General features: G+C 45.8%; 1 protein-coding gene across 1 annotated transcript in view; it reads right to left on the reverse strand.

Moving 5' to 3' along the window:
• gars1 (glycyl-tRNA synthetase 1) overlaps window positions 1-20588 on the reverse strand; it is a 46151-nt gene extending 25563 nt beyond the window's left edge. Inside the window, exons 1-4 of the mRNA XM_059962572.1 lie at window positions 20344-20588; window positions 11318-11419; window positions 3218-3320; window positions 1629-1770 (exon numbers count right to left, since the gene is read on the reverse strand). Of these exons, the coding sequence (XP_059818555.1) occupies window positions 1629-1770; window positions 3218-3320; window positions 11318-11419; window positions 20344-20571 (575 nt within the window). The 5' untranslated portion in view covers window positions 20572-20588. The remainder of the gene's footprint in view (window positions 1-1628; window positions 1771-3217; window positions 3321-11317; window positions 11420-20343) is intronic.

Raw genomic sequence — 20588 nt, forward strand, 5'->3', positions numbered from 1 at the left:
CTCCTCCCTCCAAGCGTCAGACACCCTGAGCCAATAGTCTGGTCCTGGACTTCTATTTCCACTTGGCATGATCAACATTATTATTTAATTATTTATGGTTTTATTTTGCTATATTTCTACACTATTCTCGGTTGGTGCGGCTGTAACAAAACTTGGGATCAATAAAGTATGTCTGTCTGTCTGTAATGTACCCAACACAGCCACATTGTAGTGTACTGTGGAGAACATTCTGACTGGTTGTATCACTGTCTGGTATGTAGTCACCAACGTACAGGATTAGGAAAAGTGGCAGAGGGCTATAAAACCAGCCAGCTCCATCATGGGCACCAGTGTCCCCATCTCTGAGGGCATCATCAAATGGGGATGCCTCATGAAGGTGGCATTTGACCCTCACCAACCAGGACTTGCCCTCTTCTCATTACTACTGTCAGGGAGGAGCATAGGAGCCTGAAGAAACACACTTAACAGCTTAGGAATAGCATCTTCCCCTCCACCATCAGATTTCTGAATGGCCTATGAACACTACATCACTACCTTGCTCTTCTTGAATCAATTTTTAATATATTTCTTATTGTAATTTATAGCTAAAAAAGTATTGTGCTGTACTACTGCCGCAAAGTAATAAATTTCACAACATATTTTAGTGATAATAAACCTGATTCTGACTGACTGAAAGGCGGCCCCAGACTTCTCAACAGCTTTATCCACTCTGCCCCACCAACTCCCGCCATAATCAGAATCACGTACGCTGTGACGGCAGTACAGTGCAATACATAAAGCATTACTATAAATTACAGTAAGAATTGTGATTGTGGGTCTTCTGCTCTCTGATGGTAAAAATGAAACTTCCCATATAGAAACGAACGCACGTCAATTGTAGTCTGACAGTTTATTTAGTTGTGCCCCATCCTCCTTAGCCTTTCACTGTGTCCCAGCTAATGGCTGCAACTATCCCCTATGTTGTCTTAATCACCTCATCAGCAGTGTTGTTACCTTCAGGGATCTTTGGACACATGCACCTAGGCTCCTTTGCCCTCAGTACTTTATTTTTTATTCAGCAATACAGTGCAGAGTCGGCTCTACTGGCCCTTCGAGCCACACCACCCCAGCATCCCCACAACCCCGATCAGCCCTGACCTAATCACAGGACAGTTTACAACGACCAACTAACCTACCAACCGGACCGTGGGAGGAAACTGGAGAACCCAGGGAGAAGCGACGATTCCTTGGGGGAAGACAGAGTACTCACAGAATGGGGACCAGAACTGAACTGTCAACTCCAGAAAGCCCTGAGCTAACCACTACACTAGCTTGGCAACATTGGGTCACCTTGCAAGTGCATTTACATCCGCTGGCATGCCTTGGGTGGTGGGGTCCTTCACGGTGGATAGACACCACCTTCTTAAGACAGAGCCTTTTGATGGTGGTGATGCTAGTGCCCGTGATGGAGCTGGCTGAGTCTATAACCGTCTGTAGCTCTTCCGATCCTGTGCAGTGGCCCCTCCATACCAGATGGCGATACAACCAGTTAGAATGCTCTTCACTGTACATTTGTTTAAAAAAATTGCCAGAATTCTTTTAGTTTCGTCCCATCTCAAAGGCGGCACAGCCACAACACCAGAGCTTACTTGAGGACCGGTTCCGGAGTCAGCATGGTGCAGTCGATCTCCAGGATCTGCTCCTCCTGGATGAAGTGTTGCCGCCAGATCTGCAGGGTGTTGTTCTTCAGGGCACAGCCAACAGGACCAAAGTCGTACAGACCACTCACCCCTGGCCAAGGCAGAGTTACACACCAGTTACATAATGCACTTGCCACAGAGCCCCCTCTCCCACCCCACGACCCACAGGGCCTTTCCTGTGGGTTCAATAGGATGTCTCTGCCATTCTGTAAATGGGATGCATTGTCTCCACAAAGACATAACAGGCACAATGAGGAGTTTCTTTAGTCAGAGTGGAATTCATTGTTATAGACAAAGACACCCACTCTCTTCTATATAATATGCTAGAAGCACAGTATATATTAGGTATATATTTTATTTTCACAATGGTTGTTTGTCTATGTATCGTTTTTCATAAATTCTTTTGTATTTCCTTATTTTCCTGTGGATGCCTACAAGAAAATGAATATGATGACATATGTACTTTAATAATACATTTCCTTTAATTGTTAAGTGGAGGTTTATAGGCACTTAATTACCCTAGAGGATGGGGGAGGGAATGCAGGAGAATGAGGCTGCAAAGGAAATATTACAGCCATGATGGAATGGTGGAGCAGATGTGATGGGCCAAATGGCCTAATTCTTCTCCATTATCTTAAATGGAGCTCCAGCTCTTATTGTGAAATGCAAGTGACTGCAGGTGCTGGAATCTTGATTGAAAAGCAGACTGGAGTATCAAGCCACAGAGGTTTGGGGGTGGGGGGGGGACTGCACAGCCAACACTTACTGCCCGTTACCCCACTGGCACCCAGTTCTGGTAGTGTTTGGAGCTTCCTCTCAGTTGTCAGTACTGTCAGCCATACCAGTCCCAGGTGGAGACTCAGGAATACTCACACCCAGACGTAGATCATTGCGGTTTTGGGGTTGTTAGCGCTGAGCCGAAGCTAGGGGGTGGGTGGACTACTCTTTGTATGGCCTTTTGACCTGCTTGGCAGGGATGACCCTACCAAGAGCCGGGTCATTGAGGTACACAAGCCTCCAAACCAGGGCAAGGTTGGGGACCTCTCGGAGGAAAGCCAACGTTTTAAGTCAAAACCTTCCTGACTGCCTATTTTTCTCGACATATGCTCCCTGACCTGCCGAGTTTCTCCACACCAACATGGGCTGAAGGGCCTGCACTGTTCTGTAAAACCAAACCAGTCCAGTGCCCTGCGGAAAGTAAACACCAGTCCTGACACAAACATTTAACACACAGGACAGTCTGGGAGAAACAAAACAGTCAGCAAGACAGGAGGTGGATCTGAGAAACAAATGCCTACAAACATTATGACCTGCAGCCTGAAAAGAGATGAAAGCCCAATGGAAGATCTGAGCTGGAGAGCGGTACATTCTCTCGCCCTGTGTAAACTCTCAATTGGGGAGGTGGTACACAGATGTACAGTAACACTCTGGACACAGTACCCAAGGGCAGGTCTACTGTACAAGCATGGACCTTCCTGCCCAACAATAAGTCATGGTATGAATGCCTACTTCCCCAAACAAGCCCAAAGTTCTCCTACCTCCATAGATGGAAAAAGCCTGATCATAGAAGAACCGTCTCTTCAGCGTGTCCTCCATTTTGACCCGGTCAACAATGCCATCCTTGGGCTGCAGAGACAGCTCCTGTGCAGACAGGGAGACAACAGGCACCGGTTCAGAACATTAGCAGCACTTCCATTACAACTGGTCAAACAGATGGGCCTCAGCACTACCCCATCTTAGCAGCAGTGAGATCTACATAACAGACACTGAGAGGCTGCTTTATTAGATCCACCTGCTCATTAATGCAGCCACTCAACGCACAAAAGCATGTCAACATTCAGTCGTTCAGACCAAACATCAGAATGGGGAAGATCCAAGTGATTTTGACTGTGGAATGATTGTTGGCGCCAGACAGGGTGGCTTGAGTATCTCACAAACTGCTGATCTCCTGGATTTTCATGCACAAGACTCTGAGTTTACAGAGGATGGTGCAAGAAACAAAAAAAAAAAATCCAGTCATTGGCAGTTCTGTGGGCAAAGATGCCTTGTTAATGAGAGAGGTCTGAGGAGGAGAATGGCAAGAAAGTGACATCAGCCCAAACAGCCAGGCATTACAACAGTGGAGTGGACACCATCATCTCTGAAGGCACCTTGAAGTGGATGGGCTACAGCAACAGAAGACCACGCTGGTTTCCACTCTTGTAACTAATAAAGTGACCAGTGAGTGTATGCCCTGTAATGCTGGGATGAAAGGGCCACTTCATATCCAAGTTTGCTGAAGACAGCACTGCTGCTGGTTGTATCAAAGGGGGTGATGAATCACCTATAATGCCCTGGTTCACGTCTTTACTGTTATGCTGTAGGCATTTCATTTAGCAGCTCCGTAAGAGCTGTTTGTTATGCTGTTGGGTTATCGTAGAATGAGGGATGACGTGGAATGTGTGCCATCCGATCAGTGGGAGGTTTTTCTTGGAGAGGGACAGTAAGGTTGGTTTTGGGGTTTTTGTTCGAGAAGATGCCGGGAGAACCGGACGCAGCAAATCATCCGGTGGGAGACCCGTTTGTTCGAGATGGATTGTGAGTGACGTTCGGAAGGTGGTGTGGGCTTTTACATTGACCGAGGGCCCAGCGTGTGAGTGACAGAGAAGTTCAAGATGAGCTCCAACTTGTGCACACTTGACTGTTTAATTCTTTTTTGTTATTCTTTATTAACCTTGCAGTTAAGATTCATAAATAGAATTCCTTTAACCGTCTGCAGTGTGCTGTTATTTCATGGTATTAATTTGTAACAGGGTAGCAAATGACACAGTGTCCACACAAACGGGGTTTGGGGTGGGATCGAGTGAGCCTCAACCTCACGAGTTTAGGGGGTTATCTTCCCAAGACTTACTCAGTCAAGGAAACCAGGGAGTTACACAAGGAGACTGAAAACTTGCTGAGTGGAGTAATAACAACAACAGCCTCTCAACTCAAAGTCAATATGACCAAGGTACTGATTGTAGACTTCAGGAGAGGGAAACCAGAGGTGGAGAGGGTCAGTAACTTCAAATTCCTGGGTGTCACTATTCCAGAGGACCTGTCCTCGACCCATCATGTAAATATCATTGTGAAGAAAGCACAACAATGCCTCTACTTCCTCAGGAGTCTGCAGAGGTTCGACATGTCATCGAAAACCCAAACTTCTATAGATGTGTGGTGGAAAGTGTGCTGACTGGCTGCGTTACCACCTGGTGAGGGAACACCAATGCCTTTGAGTGGAAAGTCCTGCAAAAGGTAGTGGATTTGGCGCAGTGCATTACTGGTAAAACACTCCCGTTGAGCACATCTACATGAAACATTGCTGTAGAAAAGCAGCATCATTCAAAGATCTCCACCACCCAGACCATGCTCTCTTCTCACTGTTGCCATCAGGTAGAAGGTACAGGAGCCTCAGGACTCGCACCACCAGGTTCAGCAACAGTTACTACCCCTCAACCATCAGGCTCTTGAACAAAAGGGGATAGCTACATTCATTTAAGAAATCTAATATTATTTCATGCTTGTTATGAATTGCTATTTTATATCTGCATTTGCACAGTTTGTTTGCAGTTACTATTCCACAGATTTGCTAAGTAAGCCCACAGAAAAAAAATCTCAGGGTTGTGAATAGTGAAATGCATGCACTCATAATAAATTTTACTTTGAACGGCAGAGGATCGGAAAAAGTTGTAGGAAGTTAGGAGCTACATCCTGGGCACTAGCCTCCCCACCAGCATCCAGGACACCGTCAAAATGTGATTGCTCAAAAAGGCTGCATCAGTCATTAAGGACCCTATCACCTAGGATACGCCTACTCATAGCTACCAATAAGGAGGTGGTACAGGAGCCTGAAGACACACACACAACGGACAAGAACAATACCAGATTTCTAATTGGACAATGAACCGTGAAAGCTTCCTCAGATTTAACCCCCTATTTTCTACACTACTCATTTAACATACTTTTCATGTACAGTACCTAGAAAAAGTATTCACCCCCACCCCCCAGAAGCTTTCAGGTTTCATTGTTTTACAACATTGAATCACAGTGAATTTAATTTAGCTTTTTTTTTCCTGACACTGATCAACAAAAAAAGACTTCATGTCAAAGTGAAAACAGATCTCTACAAAGTGGTCTAAATTAATTACAAATCTAAAACACAATAATTGATTGCATAAGTATACACTCCATTTAATACGACACACCAAATCATCACTGTTGCAACCAGCTGGTTTTAGGAGTTTGATCATTAGTTAGGGTGTCCTAGCTATATCTAAACCTACGCAGTCAAGGTGCTTCAAGTAAAAATACACCAGTATCTGGAAGGTCCAACTGCTGGTGAGTCAGTATTCCGGCAAAAACTACACCATGAAGACAAAAGGACTCTCCAAGCAACTCTAAGAAAAGGTCATTGAAAAGCGCAAATCAGGAGACGGATACAAGAAAATTTCCAAGTCACTGAATATCCCTTGGAGTACAGTTAAGTCAAACGAGAAATGAAGAAAATATGACACAGTTGTAAATCTGCCCAGAACAGGCCATCCTCAAAAACTGAGTGACTGCAAGAAGAGGACCAGTGAGGGAGGCCATCAAGAGATCCATGACAAGTCTGGAGAAGTTACAAGCCTCAGTGGCTGAGATGGGAGAGACTGTGCATACAATAACTGCTGCCCGGGTGCTTCATCAGTCACAGCATCATGGGAGAGTGACAAAGAGAAACCCACTGTTGAAAAAACAACATGAAATAACTTTTCTTTCAGTTAGTCCTGATGAAGGATCTCTGCTCGAAACATCGACAGTACTTATTCCTACAGATGCTGCCTGGCCTGCTACATTCCACCAGCATTTCATGTGCGTTGCATGAAATCTCAGCTAGAATTTGCCAGAAGGCATGTGAGAGACTCTGAAGTCAGCTGGAAGAAAGTTCTAGTGTCTGATGAAACCATAATAAAGTTCTTTTGGCCATCACAATAAATGCTATGTTTGACATAAGCCAACACCAAACATCATCAAAAACACACCATCCCTACTGTGAAGCATGGTGGTGTCTGCATCATACTGTGGGGATGCTTCACTGTAGCAGGCCCTGGAAGGCTTGTGAGAGTAGAGGGTCAAATGAATACAACAAAATATAGGGAAATCCTGGATGCAGTCTGCAAGAGAACTACGATTTGGGAGAAAATTTGTTTTGTAGCAAGACAATTGTCCCAAGAACAAAGCCAAAGCTGCAGAGGAATAGTTTAAAAAAAAATTAATGTCTGGGAGTGACAAGTCAGAGCCCAGACTTCAATTCAATTGAGAATTTGTGGCTGGACTTGAAAAGGGCTGTTCACTCACGATCCCCATGCAATCTGACAGAGCTTGAGCAGTTTTGTAAAGAATGGGGAAAAATTGCAGTGCCCAGATGGGCAAAGCTAATATAGAGACCTGTCCCACACAGACTCAAGGCTGTAATTGCAGCCAAAGGTGCATCTACTAAATACCAACTTGAAGGGGGTGAATACTTTTACAACTAATTATTTTGTGTTTTATATTTATAATTTAGATCATTTTGTAGAGATCAGTTTTCACTTTGATACAAAAAAAGTCTTTCCCTGTTGATCAGTGTCAAAAGTAGTCAAATTAAACCCACTGTGATTCAATGCTGTAAAACATGAAGACTTCCAGGGGTGGGGTGAATACTTTATACTGTGTATACTTATGTAAAGTTTTTATTATATATTGCAATGCACTGCTGCTACAAAGCAATACATTTCACAGCACATGCCAGTAACATTAAACCTGATTCTGGTTAGACAGGCAGAGTACAGCACAGAAACAGGCCATTCAGTCCACAATGTTGCGCCCAACCAGCCAAAAAGCGAATCACAGAAGACCCAAACACTAATCCCTCCTACCTACACCATGTCCATACTCCTCCATCTTCCTTACCAAGCATCTCTTAAAAGCCTCTAATGTACTTACCTCAACCACCATCCCAGGCAGCACAGTCCACTACTGAGGAAAAAACTTACCCCTCATATGCCCCTTGAACCTAGCCCCTCACCTTCAAAGCATGCTCTCTTGGTATTAGACAGAAACAGATACTCTGTCCTCTCAATCTTGTAAACTTCTATCAGATCTCCCCTCAAGCTCCGATGCTCCAGAGAAAACTGCCCAAGTTTATCCAGCCTCTCATGATCGCACATGCCGTTAAGCCAGGCAACATCCTGGCAACCCCTTATGTACCAAAACGTCCTTCCTATAATGGGGACAACCAGAAATACTCGCAATACTCCAGATGTAGCCTAACCAGAGATTTATAAAGTTGCAACATAGCCTCCTGACTTTTGAACTCAATGCCTCGACTAATAAAGACAAGCATTCCATAAGTCCATCTTAACCACGTTATCGACCTATGCAGCTACTTTCAAGGAGCTATGAACTTGGATCCCAAGACCTCTCTGCTCAGTAACACCATTAAGGATCTTGCCCTTAACACTACTCTTTGCATTTGTCCTTCCAAGTGCAACACCCCACATTTATCTGGGTTTAACTCCACCTGCCATTTCTCAGCCCCTATTTACAACTGGTCTTTATCATGCTGTATTCTTTGCCAGTCTTCTAGACTATCAACAACTTTGCCAATCTTGGTATCATCTGCAAACTTACTTACCCACCCATCTACATTATATCCACGTCATTTATACACATCACAAACAGCAGAATTCCTAGCACCGATCCCTGCGGAACTCCCACTAATTACAGCCCTCCAGCTCGACAAGTCCCTTCAACCACTACCCTCTGTCTATGTGCAAGCCAAACAGCTAATTGTGAATCCAAACAGCTAATTCACCTCGAACTCCATGCATCTTAAACTTCTGGCTTAGCCTCCCATCAGGGACTTTATCAAACACATTACTAAAACTCATGCAGTCGACATCCACTACCCTCATCGACATCTCTCGATACCTTGTCAAAAAACTCAACCGAATAGGAAAGGCCGGACCTGAGTTGCGCAAAGCCATGTAAGCTCACCCTAATTAGGCCATGGGTGTCCAAACGCTCATCCATCCATTACTATACCTTCTCCAGCAAGTTCCCTACAGCTGACGTGAGACTCATTGGTCTAGTTCCCAGAATCTTCCCTTGTTCCCCTCTTAAATAGAGGTACAACATCAGCCACTTTCCAGTCCTCCAGGACTCTGCCTGTGCTCAGAGATACTGGTCAAGTGCCCAGCAACCCAGTCTCTTGCTTCCTTCAATAACCTGGGGCAAATCCCTTCAGGCCCTGGGGACATCCACCTTAATATTCCTTAGAAGGCCCAACACTTTCTCCTCCAAATGCACCTACGTATTTATACATTTAGCACTGATCTCCTGGTCCTCCATATTCTTTTCCTTGGTAAACACTGAAGAAAAGTACTCAATAAGTACCTCACATTCTCCGCATCCAGGCAAATGTTATTTGCTTTATCCTTGAGTGGTCCCACTCTCTCCCTAGTTATCCTCTAACTCTTGATGTATGTATAGAATGCTTTGGGATTCACTTTAATCTTACCTGCTAAGGACTGTTCACAGCCCTTCTTGGCTTTTCTAATTTCCTTTAGTTCTTTTCTGGCTTCTTTATACTTCTCACGTTTTCATTTGATCCCAACTTCCAAAACTTACTGATTTTCCCTCCTCCTTTTTGACTAAATTCATCACCTTTCTGAACATCCAAGGTTCTCTTACCTTTCCACCTTCCATTCCCAGCTGTCCTTCTAACTGGAACATACCCTTCCTGAACTCTGTGCAATTGATATTTAAACATCCACCACACGTTTCGTAGTTCCTGCTGAATGCCTTCAGAACTTGCCCGACTCCAATTTAAAACTCTCCCACAAGGACCGTACTGATCCTTAACTATAGCTATCCTGAAAGATAAGGAGTTGTGGTCACTGTTCACCCACTGAAAGGTCAGTCACCTGGCCAGGCTCATTACCCAACAGAGGTCCAGTACATATTGATTTAAGAAACTTACTTGGATACACTTAAATTCAGCCCCATCAAAACCCCTTACACTAAGGTGTATCCAGAGATACCGGCCACGTGACAGACACACTGCCACCTGGCTGGTTGGAGGACACACCACATGCCAATCAACATTTGGTCCCTCCCAACTAATCAATGCACACCTAAATTATTGGTCACCTTAACTGGATTATCTCGCCCAGCCCCATGCTATAAAAGGTGAGACTTGTCCCTGGTTCGGTCTCTCTTACAGACCACCTCATTGGCGGTAAGTGCATTGATTTACATTCGAGAAGGTCTATCATTTGTCCTGGTAAGGGAGCTGCGGCTATCCAAGGTCAAGGGGGATAGCTGCTGTAGTGCTTTTCCCTTGTTCTTTGTGTGTGTAACCATACCCTGTCCCCACACCGCTTCCTGTGTATTGTAGTTGCTTGTGTTGACCCGACTTCCCCTTTAATAATAAATTCCTTATTATTAAGACTGTGTGTGTCCAGGCCTCTACTGTTGAGACTCAAAGAACCAGTTATTTCCATCACAACAGGAGGTCCAAGTTTATATCAGGGAAGCTGAAATCCCCCATAACAATAACCCTATTATTTTTACACATTCCCTTAATCTGATTACATCTGTTCCTCCATGTTCCAGTAATGAATACGGGGTCTGTAGTCCAATCTCCGTGTGTTTGCACCCTGACTATTCCCGAGTTCCACCCAAATGGAATCAGAGTCTGACCCCCTCCGAGTGCAGCAATGATATTACCCCTGATTAGTAGTGTAACCCCATCCCCTCTTTTACCTCCTCCACTGTCCTTTTCCAAAAACTTCGAAAACCCATCCCAGCCCCTTTCTCGACCGAGTTTCAATAATGGCTACAACACTGTAGTTCCAAGTGCTGATGCACACTCTAAGTTCACCCTTGCCCATGATACTTCTAGTATTAAAATACACACACTTCAATCTATCATACCTGTTATCTTAAATTTGCCTTTCAATTCTTTTCCTATCAACTACCTTCAGGCCTGATCCTTCCCTTACTGACTTAGGGCTCCAGTTCCCGGCCCCCCGCTGCTGTCGGGAATGTACACCCAGTAATCCCCATAAACTTTGTTCTACGTTGGTTCAGCACTCTGATTCACTGACCACATCTAAACACAAATCACACATTTCACAGGGTGTCAACAACCAACTGGGGGGCGACCCAAAACCGCCACACACATCCCAGTGCCAGTGTAGCATGCCCCCAGTGTTGAGTGTGCTGGGCATGGGCCCCTTTATTTCATTATTCAGAATCAATTAAAATATCAGCATCTACCACGAATGGAGAACACTGAGCAGCAGTGAGGGACGCGGGAGGGTCCCGTCCGAGGTTGTTTACGGAGGGAATGTCGGAGCTCAGGGACTAAGCAAACCCAAGAATGGCAGGACAGAGGTCTAGGAGGCACGGTCAAAGGGTTGCAGTTAATGGCAGCACAGGAGATTCAGAGGCTGTGAGCGGTTAGGGGCTTCATAGACATTGATACTTCAGCTCTGAGGTACTTGCCCCAGGAAGCGTGCAGATGAGAAATGAGAGTCAGAAATACTACCGAGCCTCACATGACACGTGCCACTGTCGCGGACTGCAGCTCCTACCTTGGCTTCCAAGATCCTTTTCCGTGCCTTCAGCTCTGCCACTGCCTTATCAACATCCACCTGTGGAGCGCTCTCTGCTTTCAACTTCCGAACGAGTTCTCCCTGGAAAGGAACGCAGCACAGCTGAATTAGGACACGTTGGAGATGTTACATTATCCCAAAGCCAAGCATAACAAACATAAGAAATAGGAGCAGGAGTCGGCCATCTGGCCCATTGCACCTGCTCCATCATTCAGTGTCATGGCTGATCTGGCCATGGACTCATCTCCACCCACCTGTCTTTCCCCCATAACCCTTAATTCCCCTACTATGCAAAAATCTATCCAACCCTTGTTTGAAATGTATTTACTGAGGTAGCCTCCACTGCTTCATTGGACAGAGAATTCCACAGGTTCACCAAAAAAAGCAGTTCCTCCTCACCTCCGTCCTAAATCTACTTCCCCAAATCTTGAGGCTAAGTCCTCTAGTTCCAGTCTCACCTACCAGTGGAAACTACTTTCCCGCCTCCATCTTATCTATCCCTTTCATAATTTTATACGTTTCTGTAAAACCTCCTCCCTTCTGAATTCCAGCGAGTAGTGAGCTTCTCCAGTAAAAAGGGCTCACATCAAACTGCAGAAGCAATATACCCCATGTGTCAAGTCTGGGTCTCGATAAAGCTCAACTAGGGTTCATTTGTACAACTGCAGGACAGGGAACACAGTATTGTGTGCAGTTCTGATTGCTATGCTATAGGAAGAATGTGCTTAATCAGAATCAGGTTTAATATCATTGGTATTTATTGTGAAATTTGTAGTTTAGTAGCAGCAGGACACTGCAATACACAATATAAAAACTCTAAACCACAGTAAGACATACATTAAAAATTTAAATTAAGCAAGCAGTACAAAAGAATGGCAAAAATAGTGAGGTGGTGCACATGGGTTCATTGCCCATTCAAAAATCTGATGGCAGAGTGGAAAATGCTGTTCCTGAAATGTTGAGTGTGTCTTCAGGTTCCTGTCCACCTCCTTGATGGTAGCAATGAGAAGAGGGCACGTCCTGGGTGAGGGGGGTCTTAATGACGGATGCTACCTTCTGAAGCATCACCTTTTAAGCTAGAAAAGATGCTCTATTTTCTTAATCACAGGAATGTTCCTCAGACCAGGCAAAGGAGGCTGGGAGAGTTTTCCCTGGAGTGAAGGCATTTGTTTTGTCGGTTACTTGGAGATACAGCACAGAAAAGGCCCTTACAGCCCAACTGCAGCCCACCGATTTAACCCTAGCCTAATCACAGGACAATTTGACGCCTGACCTTTAGGCATTGCAGAAGTTAGGGTGTGTTCGAGCTAATTGAAGGGGTGTCAAATGAGTAGGTCGAATTCACTTGGAGGGAATTTTACCACAAAACCATAAGATATAGGAGTAAATAAGGCCATTTGGCCCATCTAGTCTGCTCCACCATTTCATTATTGTTGATCCAATTTTCCTCTTATCCCCAGTCTCCAGCCTTCTTCCTGTATCCCTTCATGCTCTGACCAATCAAGAATCTATCAACCTCTGCCTTAAATACATAAAGTCTTGGCTTTCACAGCCACCTGTGGCAAAGAATTTCACAGATTCACCACTCTCTGGCTAAAGAAATTCCTCCTCATCTCCGTTCGAAAAGGACACACCTCTATTCTGTGGCTGTGTCCTCTGGTCTTAGACTCTCCCACCACAGGAAACATCCTCTCCACATCCACTCTATCGAGACCTTTCACCATAAAAATAGTTTCAATGAGGTCACCCCCTAATTCTTCTTTACCTTCTTAATGTACTTTTTAGTTGCCTTCAGTTGGTTTTTAAAAGCTTCCCACTAACTTTTGCTCTATTTACCCTCTTTGGCTTTTATCGTGGCTTTGACTTCTTTTGTTAACCATGGTTGTGTCACCTTTCCTTTAGAATACTTCTTCCTCTTTGGGATGTATATATCCTGTCCTTTCCAAAATGCTTCCAGAAATTCCAGCCATTGCTGCTCTGCTGTCATCCCTGCCAGTGTTCTTTTCCAATTAATTCTGGCCAACTCCTCTCCCATGCCTCTGTAATTCCCTTTACTCCACCGTAATACTGATACATCTGACTTTAGCTTCTCCCTCTCAAATTTCAGGATGAGTGCGATCATATTAGGGGTTGCCCTAATCAATTCTAGTTCATTGCACAATACCCAATCCAGAATAGCTGATCCTCGAGTGGGCTCAACCACCAGCTGCTCTTAAAAAGCCATCTCATAGACTCTTTAGAAATTCTCCTTCCTGGAATCCAGCACAAACCTGACTTTCCCCAATCTACCTACATCGTTAAGTCTCCCATAATTATTGTAACTTGGCCCTTTTGGTATGAATTTTCTATCTCCCGCAATGCGTAGGCCATATCCTTACTACTGTTTGGGGGTCTGTATGCAACTTGCAGTTCTTCAGCTCAATCCACGATGATTCAATACCTTCCAACCCCATGTCCCCTCTTTCTAATGATTTAATTTCATTTTTTACCCAACAGAGCAAAGCCACCTACTTGCCTATCCTTTCAACACAATGTGCATCCTTGGACATTAAGCTCCCAGTTAAAATCTTTCAGCCATGATTCTGTGATGCCTACAACTTCATACCTGCCAATCTGTAACTGTGCTGCAAGTTCATCGACCTCATTCCGGATCCTGCATGCATTCAGATACAACACCTTCATTCACCCTTTTCGATTTTGTCGTACTGTGCTCAACCCTTGGATTTCCAACTTGTCTGAGGTGTTACCAACATCGTCCTCCACAATCACTCCACTAACTGTTCTGAGACTATGGTTCCCATCTCCCTCCAACTCTAGTTTAAACTCTGCCATACAGCATTAACAAATCTTCCCACTAGGATATCAGTTCCCCTCCAGTTCAGGTGCAAACTGTTCCTTCTGTACAGGTCCCACCTTCCCTGGAACAGAGCCCAATGATCCAAAAATCTTATCCTCGCTTCCCCCCCCCCCCCCAATACCAACTCCTTGGCTACAGAATAAACTGTATAATCTTCCTAGTTCACGTGGCATGGGTAGCAATCCTGAGATCACAACCCTGGAGATCCTGCCCCTTAACTCAAAACTTAACTCCCTGAACTCCCCATGCAGAACCTCATCACTCATCCTACTCATGTCATTGGTACCTACACAGACCACGACTTCCGGCTGTTCACTCTCCCACTTGAGTATGCTGAAGAGTCGATCTCAGATATCCCAGACCCAGGCACCCAGGAGGCACCATACCATCTGGGAATCTCATTCTCCTAACAAATTCCCTATCATCACTGCATGCCTCTTCGTCCCCGAGGCAGACTCAATGCCAGAGACCTGACCACTGTGACTTTCCTCTGTTAGGTCAACCCCCGCCCACCCCCCCCACAGTATCCAATGTGATTGAGGGGGATAGCCACAGGGGTACTCTTCACCAGCTCTTTAACCCCTTTCCCCTTCCTGCACCCTGGGTGTGACTACCTCTCTATATGTCCTGTCGTCCCTCAGCCTCCCAAATGATCCGGAGTTCATCCAGTTCCAGCTCCAACTCCTTAATGTGGTTTGTTAGAAGTTGCAGCTGGACGCAGTTGATCCCCCTGCCCGTCGACTCTACACAGCTGAGCAGGTGTAAAGACCCTGAACAGTGAGAGCCGATGTGCTGACCAAACTGTCCCCAAGCTCCACCAAAGGCTTCATCTTCGTGGCTCCAGCAAGTTTCCAACTTCAGACACCGCAATGCTCCATTTTATAACTTCTTTCGGGAAAGGCAGAACAAAATGGGAAAACTGTAGTGGTCGATTAACCACCTCCCAGGCAAGGACAATGCCAAGTGTCCCCACTACCAACAATCTGCACTGCCTCAGTAAAGCAGCCCCTTCCTCCCCAAACGTTCTCTCTTATCCTCTCTCCCCTCGGGTAGTAGAGACAAAACACTGAATGCCTCAATGACAACTTCTACCGCACTCCCCTACCACCGTGAACACTCCCTCCCTCCGCTGAGGTTTAAGAACCTGCAGAAAGACTGGCCATGTCAATAGATTGACTGATCTCAGCGAGATACAGCAGCTGAGTAGTTCTCCCCTACGCTGGCCCCAATGAGCACACAGCATAGAAACATAGAAAACCTACAGCACCAGACAGGCCTTTCAGCCCACAATGCTGTACCACAACGTGTATGTACTCTAGAAATTACCTAGTGTTTCCCCCAGCCCTCTAACTTACTAAGCTCCATGTACCTATCCAAGAGTCTCTTAGAAGACTCTTTCGTATCCGCCTCCACCACAGTTGCCACCAGCTCATTCCATGCACTCACCACTCTGAGTGAAAAACTTACCCCGACATTTCCTCTGTACCTACTTCCAAGCACCTTAAACCTGTGTCCTCTCATGCTAGCCATTACAGCCTTGGGAAAAGGCCTCTGACTATCCACATGATCAATGCCTCTCATCATCTTATACACCTCTATCAGGTCACCTCATCCTCCGTCTCTCCAAGGAGAAAAGGCCGAGTTCACTCAACCTGTTCTCATAAGGCATGCTCCACAATCCAGGCAACATCCTTGTAGATCTCCTCTGCACCCTTTCTATGGTTTCCACACCCTTCCTGTAAGGAGGCGACCAAAACTGAGCACAGTACTCCAAGTGGGGTCTGACCAGCGTCCTATATAGCTGCAACATTACCTCTCAGCTCCTAAATTCAATTCCATGATTGATGAAAGCCAATACACTGTATGCCTTCTTAACCACAGAGTCAACCTGCGCAGCTGCTTTGAGTATCCTATGGACTCAGACCACAAGATCCTCTGATCCTCCACACTGCTAAGAGTCTTACCATTAATACTATATTCTGCATCATATTTGATCTACCAAAATGAACCACTTCACACTTATCTGGGTTGAACTCCATCTGCCACTTCTCAGCCCAGTTTTGCATCCTATCAATGTCCCGCTGTAACCTTTGACAGCCCTCCACACTATCCACATCACCCCCAACATTTGTGTCATCAGCAAGTTTACTAACCCATCCCTCCACTTCCTCATCCAGGTCATTTATTTTTTTTAAAAATCACAAAGAGAAGGGGTACCAGAGCAGATCCCTGAGGCACACCACTGGTGACTGACCTCCATGCAGAATATGACCCGTCTACAACCACTCTTTGCCTTCTGTGGACGAGCCAGTTCTGGATCCACAAAGCAATGTCCCCTTGGATCCCATGCCTCCTTACTTGCTCAATAAGCCTTGCAAGGGGAACCTTGTCAAATACCTTGCTGAAATCCATATACACTACATCTACCACTCTTCCCTCATCAATGTGTTTAGTCACATCCTCAAAACAATCAATCAGGCTCGTAAGGAACGACCTGCCCTTTACAAAGCCATGCTGACTATTCCTAATCATATCATGCCTCTCCAAATGTTCATAAATCCTGCATCTCAGGATCTCCTCCATCAACTTACCAACCACTGAAGTAAGACTCACTGGTTTAAATGCATGGAAACAGCTGACGGAGTGATCGACACGTCACAGATTCACTCACTCGAACCAATTTACACTAAACAGCGCAAAAAAACAGGAATGATGGGGTAACGTTCATGGATTTTACCAACAGTAGTGTCATCTGCAAATCTGTAAATGCCATTTGAGCTGAGCCTAGCATTGAGTGTTCTGTACTTAGAGATACAGCTTGGTAACAGACCCATCCTGCCCAGGAACACGCACCATACAATTACCCACGTGACCAATTAGCGTACTAACCCTAAACACACTCCTTTGGAACGTGGGAGGAAACTGGAGCACGCAGAGGAAACCCACGCGATCACGGGGAGAACATACAAATCCTTTCAGACAGGTGAAAATTGAACCCAGGTCACGGGCAGTGAAACAGCATCACACAAGCATGCCGTCCCAATTCCAGTGGACAGCAGGCAGAACCAGAGCTCTGGGCTGCACCTGCTGCACTTTGGAAGATTTTGGGGGGGGGGGGGGGGGAGGAAAGAATCTCATTGAAATATCAAATATTGAGAGGCAGATGAGGAGATGGTGGGAAAACCCTGCAAAAAGTAGTGTATTTGGCTCAGTACATCATGGGTAAAAACCCTTTCTCAGAAAGGTTTCTGCGAAAGAGCAGCACCCATCGAAGATCCTCACCACCCAGGCCATGCTCCTTTCTCACATCATGTCAGGTAGAACACAGGAGCCTCAGGACTCTCACCACCAGGCTCAAGAACAGTTACTATCCCTCAACCATCAGACTCTTGGTAACTACATTCATTTAAGGACTCTTACTTTGTTATTTCACGCTGGTTATATATTTATATCTGCATTTACAGTTTCCTGTCCATTGATAGTTACTGTTCTATAGATCTGCAGGGTTGTATGTGGTGATAATAAATTATACTTTGAACTTTGAGGATTCCCATCAATTAGGACATGCCTGTTTTCATTGCTACCATCATGGTGGTACAGGAGCCTGAAAACACTCAACATTTTAGGAACAGCTTCCTCCCTTCTGCCATTAGATTTCTGAATGGACATTGAACCCATGTACACTCCCTCATTATACATACGTATACACACACAATCCTATACACAAATCCTTTTCTTGCATTACATATACTGTTACACACATTACAATTTGTAGTTTTGCATTATGTATTGTGATGTACATTTCACACACTGTATGCCAGTGATTTGGATTCTGAAAGGTGTAACGGAGCCGTGCTCTAACAGCAGCAAGGTCAGGCTGCAGCTCAGCTGAAACGTGGCAGAGGCGGGATCTGTCGTAGGCAGGCTGCAGTCAGTAGTCAGTCAGAGACACACAGGATGCAGAGCAGCAGACGTGGACCAGCTACAGCACAGCCCACAGGCACAAGCCTCCTCTCAAGGGAGGCTTTTGAAAACAGCCTTGACGCATTAATTACACCAAGTAGCTAGCAATCCTGAGGATGGACCTGAATGCCAGGATTTCCAGCTCCACAGACCATGGCGTCTTCTTCACTCACTTCCAACCGTACCCCTCTTTCTTCCATGGTCTACTCTCCGCTCCATCCTATTCCTCCTCCTCCAGCCACTTGCCTCTTCTGCTTATTTCCTCCGAGTTTCTTATTTCACCACCACTCACTCACCTACCTTCCCCCTCGCCTGGTCCCAACTTCCTACACCACCCCCTCACCTACCACCTGCCAATCCATACTCCATTCCCTCACCCCATTCTGGAGTCTTCCCCCTTCCTCTCCAGTCCTAATGAGGGGTCCCGGCCTGAAACGTCAACTCCTTATTCATTTCCATAGATGCTGCCCGACCTGCTGAGTTCCTCCCGCATTGTGTGTGTCTTGCTCAGCATTTCCAGCATCTGCAGAATCTCTTGTGTTTTATGACCCTGCTGATATATCAAATTTTACTTGGAACCTAACACGTCCTCGGCACGTCTATATAAATCACAATCTAAATGAGTAACAATGCAGTGGCTCACACAAGACTTTAAGGCGCCAGCGCCAAGATTCAATTTCCAATGGTCTGTAAGGAGTTTGTAAGTTTTCCCCATGACCGTGGGGGCTTCCAAAACATACAGGTTAGTGCTCACAAGTTGTGACATGCTACACTGCCACCAGAACAACGTGCAACATGACCTCGGTACAATCCTCAATGAATTGATTTGATGCAAACAATGCGTTTCACTGTACATGTGATAATAAAGCTAATCTTTCTTTTTAAAAAATCTTTCTTTCTACACCACAGTAGTGTAGTTGATAAGGTCAGAGTTTGGAGTATAATTCAGCCATCGTCTGTAAGGAGTCTCTGTACGATCTCCCTGTGGTACTTGTGGGTTTCCTCTGGGTGCTTCGGTTTCCAAAGACATACCAGGTCATAGTAAACAGTCCTGTGAACCGGTTAGGACAGAATCGGGGGCTGCTGTGTGGCGTGGCTGGAAGGGCTGAAAGAGCCTATTCCACGGTGTATCTCTAAATAAAGGCCCAAAGAATCAGACACTGGGTCTGTTCAGTGCTCTCAAACCTACACCCTTCCAACTCCATCCCAGGAAATCAAACTCTGTAAATCTTACTGCAGCCTCTCAGTCATAGCCCTTCCTCCTTTCAGGTGAAGTGTTAAACAGGCTGGCCAATCTGGGTGTAGCAGTCGGCCACCAAAAGTGCTCCAAGCTTCCTGACAGATGGAATAAAATGCCACAGCACTCATCCAAAGGAACCTCCAACCCTCAGGCCAGCAGTGGATACATGAGCCTTGGGTCCCACACCATCAGGTTCAAGAACAGTTATTAACCTACAATCTGAACCAGTGTGGGTAACTTCACTCACCTCAACACTGAACTGATTCCACAACCAATACTCACTTTCAGTTCTCAGTATTAACCATTTACTTAACCCCTGCACAAAACTGAATCTCCAAGAACGATATGGTGACATATGTTCTTTGGTAACAAATTATTTTGAATGGTTATTTTATTTATACGCCAGTCACCATCACCAGACCAGGTTACCTGGTCGCCGTCACACTTACACACAAATCGGCCACCCAGTGTGAAACTACACTTTAAGAGAAAACGAGCTTCACGCATTGTAAGGCACCTTGGAACAGGTTGAAAGAGCAGCGATATTATTAAGGTCGTCGATTTACAAAAAGCATAGGAGGCTGAAGATGCTGAATCTGGAGCTACCATCTACTGGGGGCATTCTGAACAGAGAAGGAACTAACACGGCCTGAAGCCGAAGTGTTAATTAATCAATTCCTTTCCCCTCACACCCGTCTCTAAAAGAGAGCTCTTCCAGCAGTTTGCGAAATAAAAGCAGGCTAACAATTTAAACATAATAACTACAGAAACAAAAGCAGGGAAATTAAACAGGCTGATGCAATGAGTTGTGTGCATGGCAAGCCAAAGCAGATCTCCCCACTCTCTCTCGATACCTGTGACCATAATGAAATACGAGCACAACTATGCACCAGGGCCCAGGCCTGGACCCTCACTGCCCCAAGGCCCCCTCCCGGCCGCTCCCACCTGCTCCCGCACCGCCTGCCTCAGCGGCGCCAGCGCCTGCTCCACGGTGCTTGCGTCCCCGTCCATGCCGGTCGCCTGGCGCTGCCACCACGGCAGCTGCTGCTTCTGTTTCCTGGGGGGCGGCGGCTGCGGTCGTAGGAGGCCCGGGCCCGACACACCCAAGCAGCGGATCGACACGCCGGGAAACAGCGCACGCAAAGAGGAGGCGACGGCGGCCCGCAGCAGCATGAGGCGCCGGTGGAGGG

Source organism: Hypanus sabinus, unplaced genomic scaffold (genome assembly GCF_030144855.1).
Source record: "Hypanus sabinus isolate sHypSab1 unplaced genomic scaffold, sHypSab1.hap1 scaffold_731, whole genome shotgun sequence".
In the NCBI taxonomy this organism is placed as follows: Eukaryota; Metazoa; Chordata; class Chondrichthyes; order Myliobatiformes; family Dasyatidae; genus Hypanus; species Hypanus sabinus.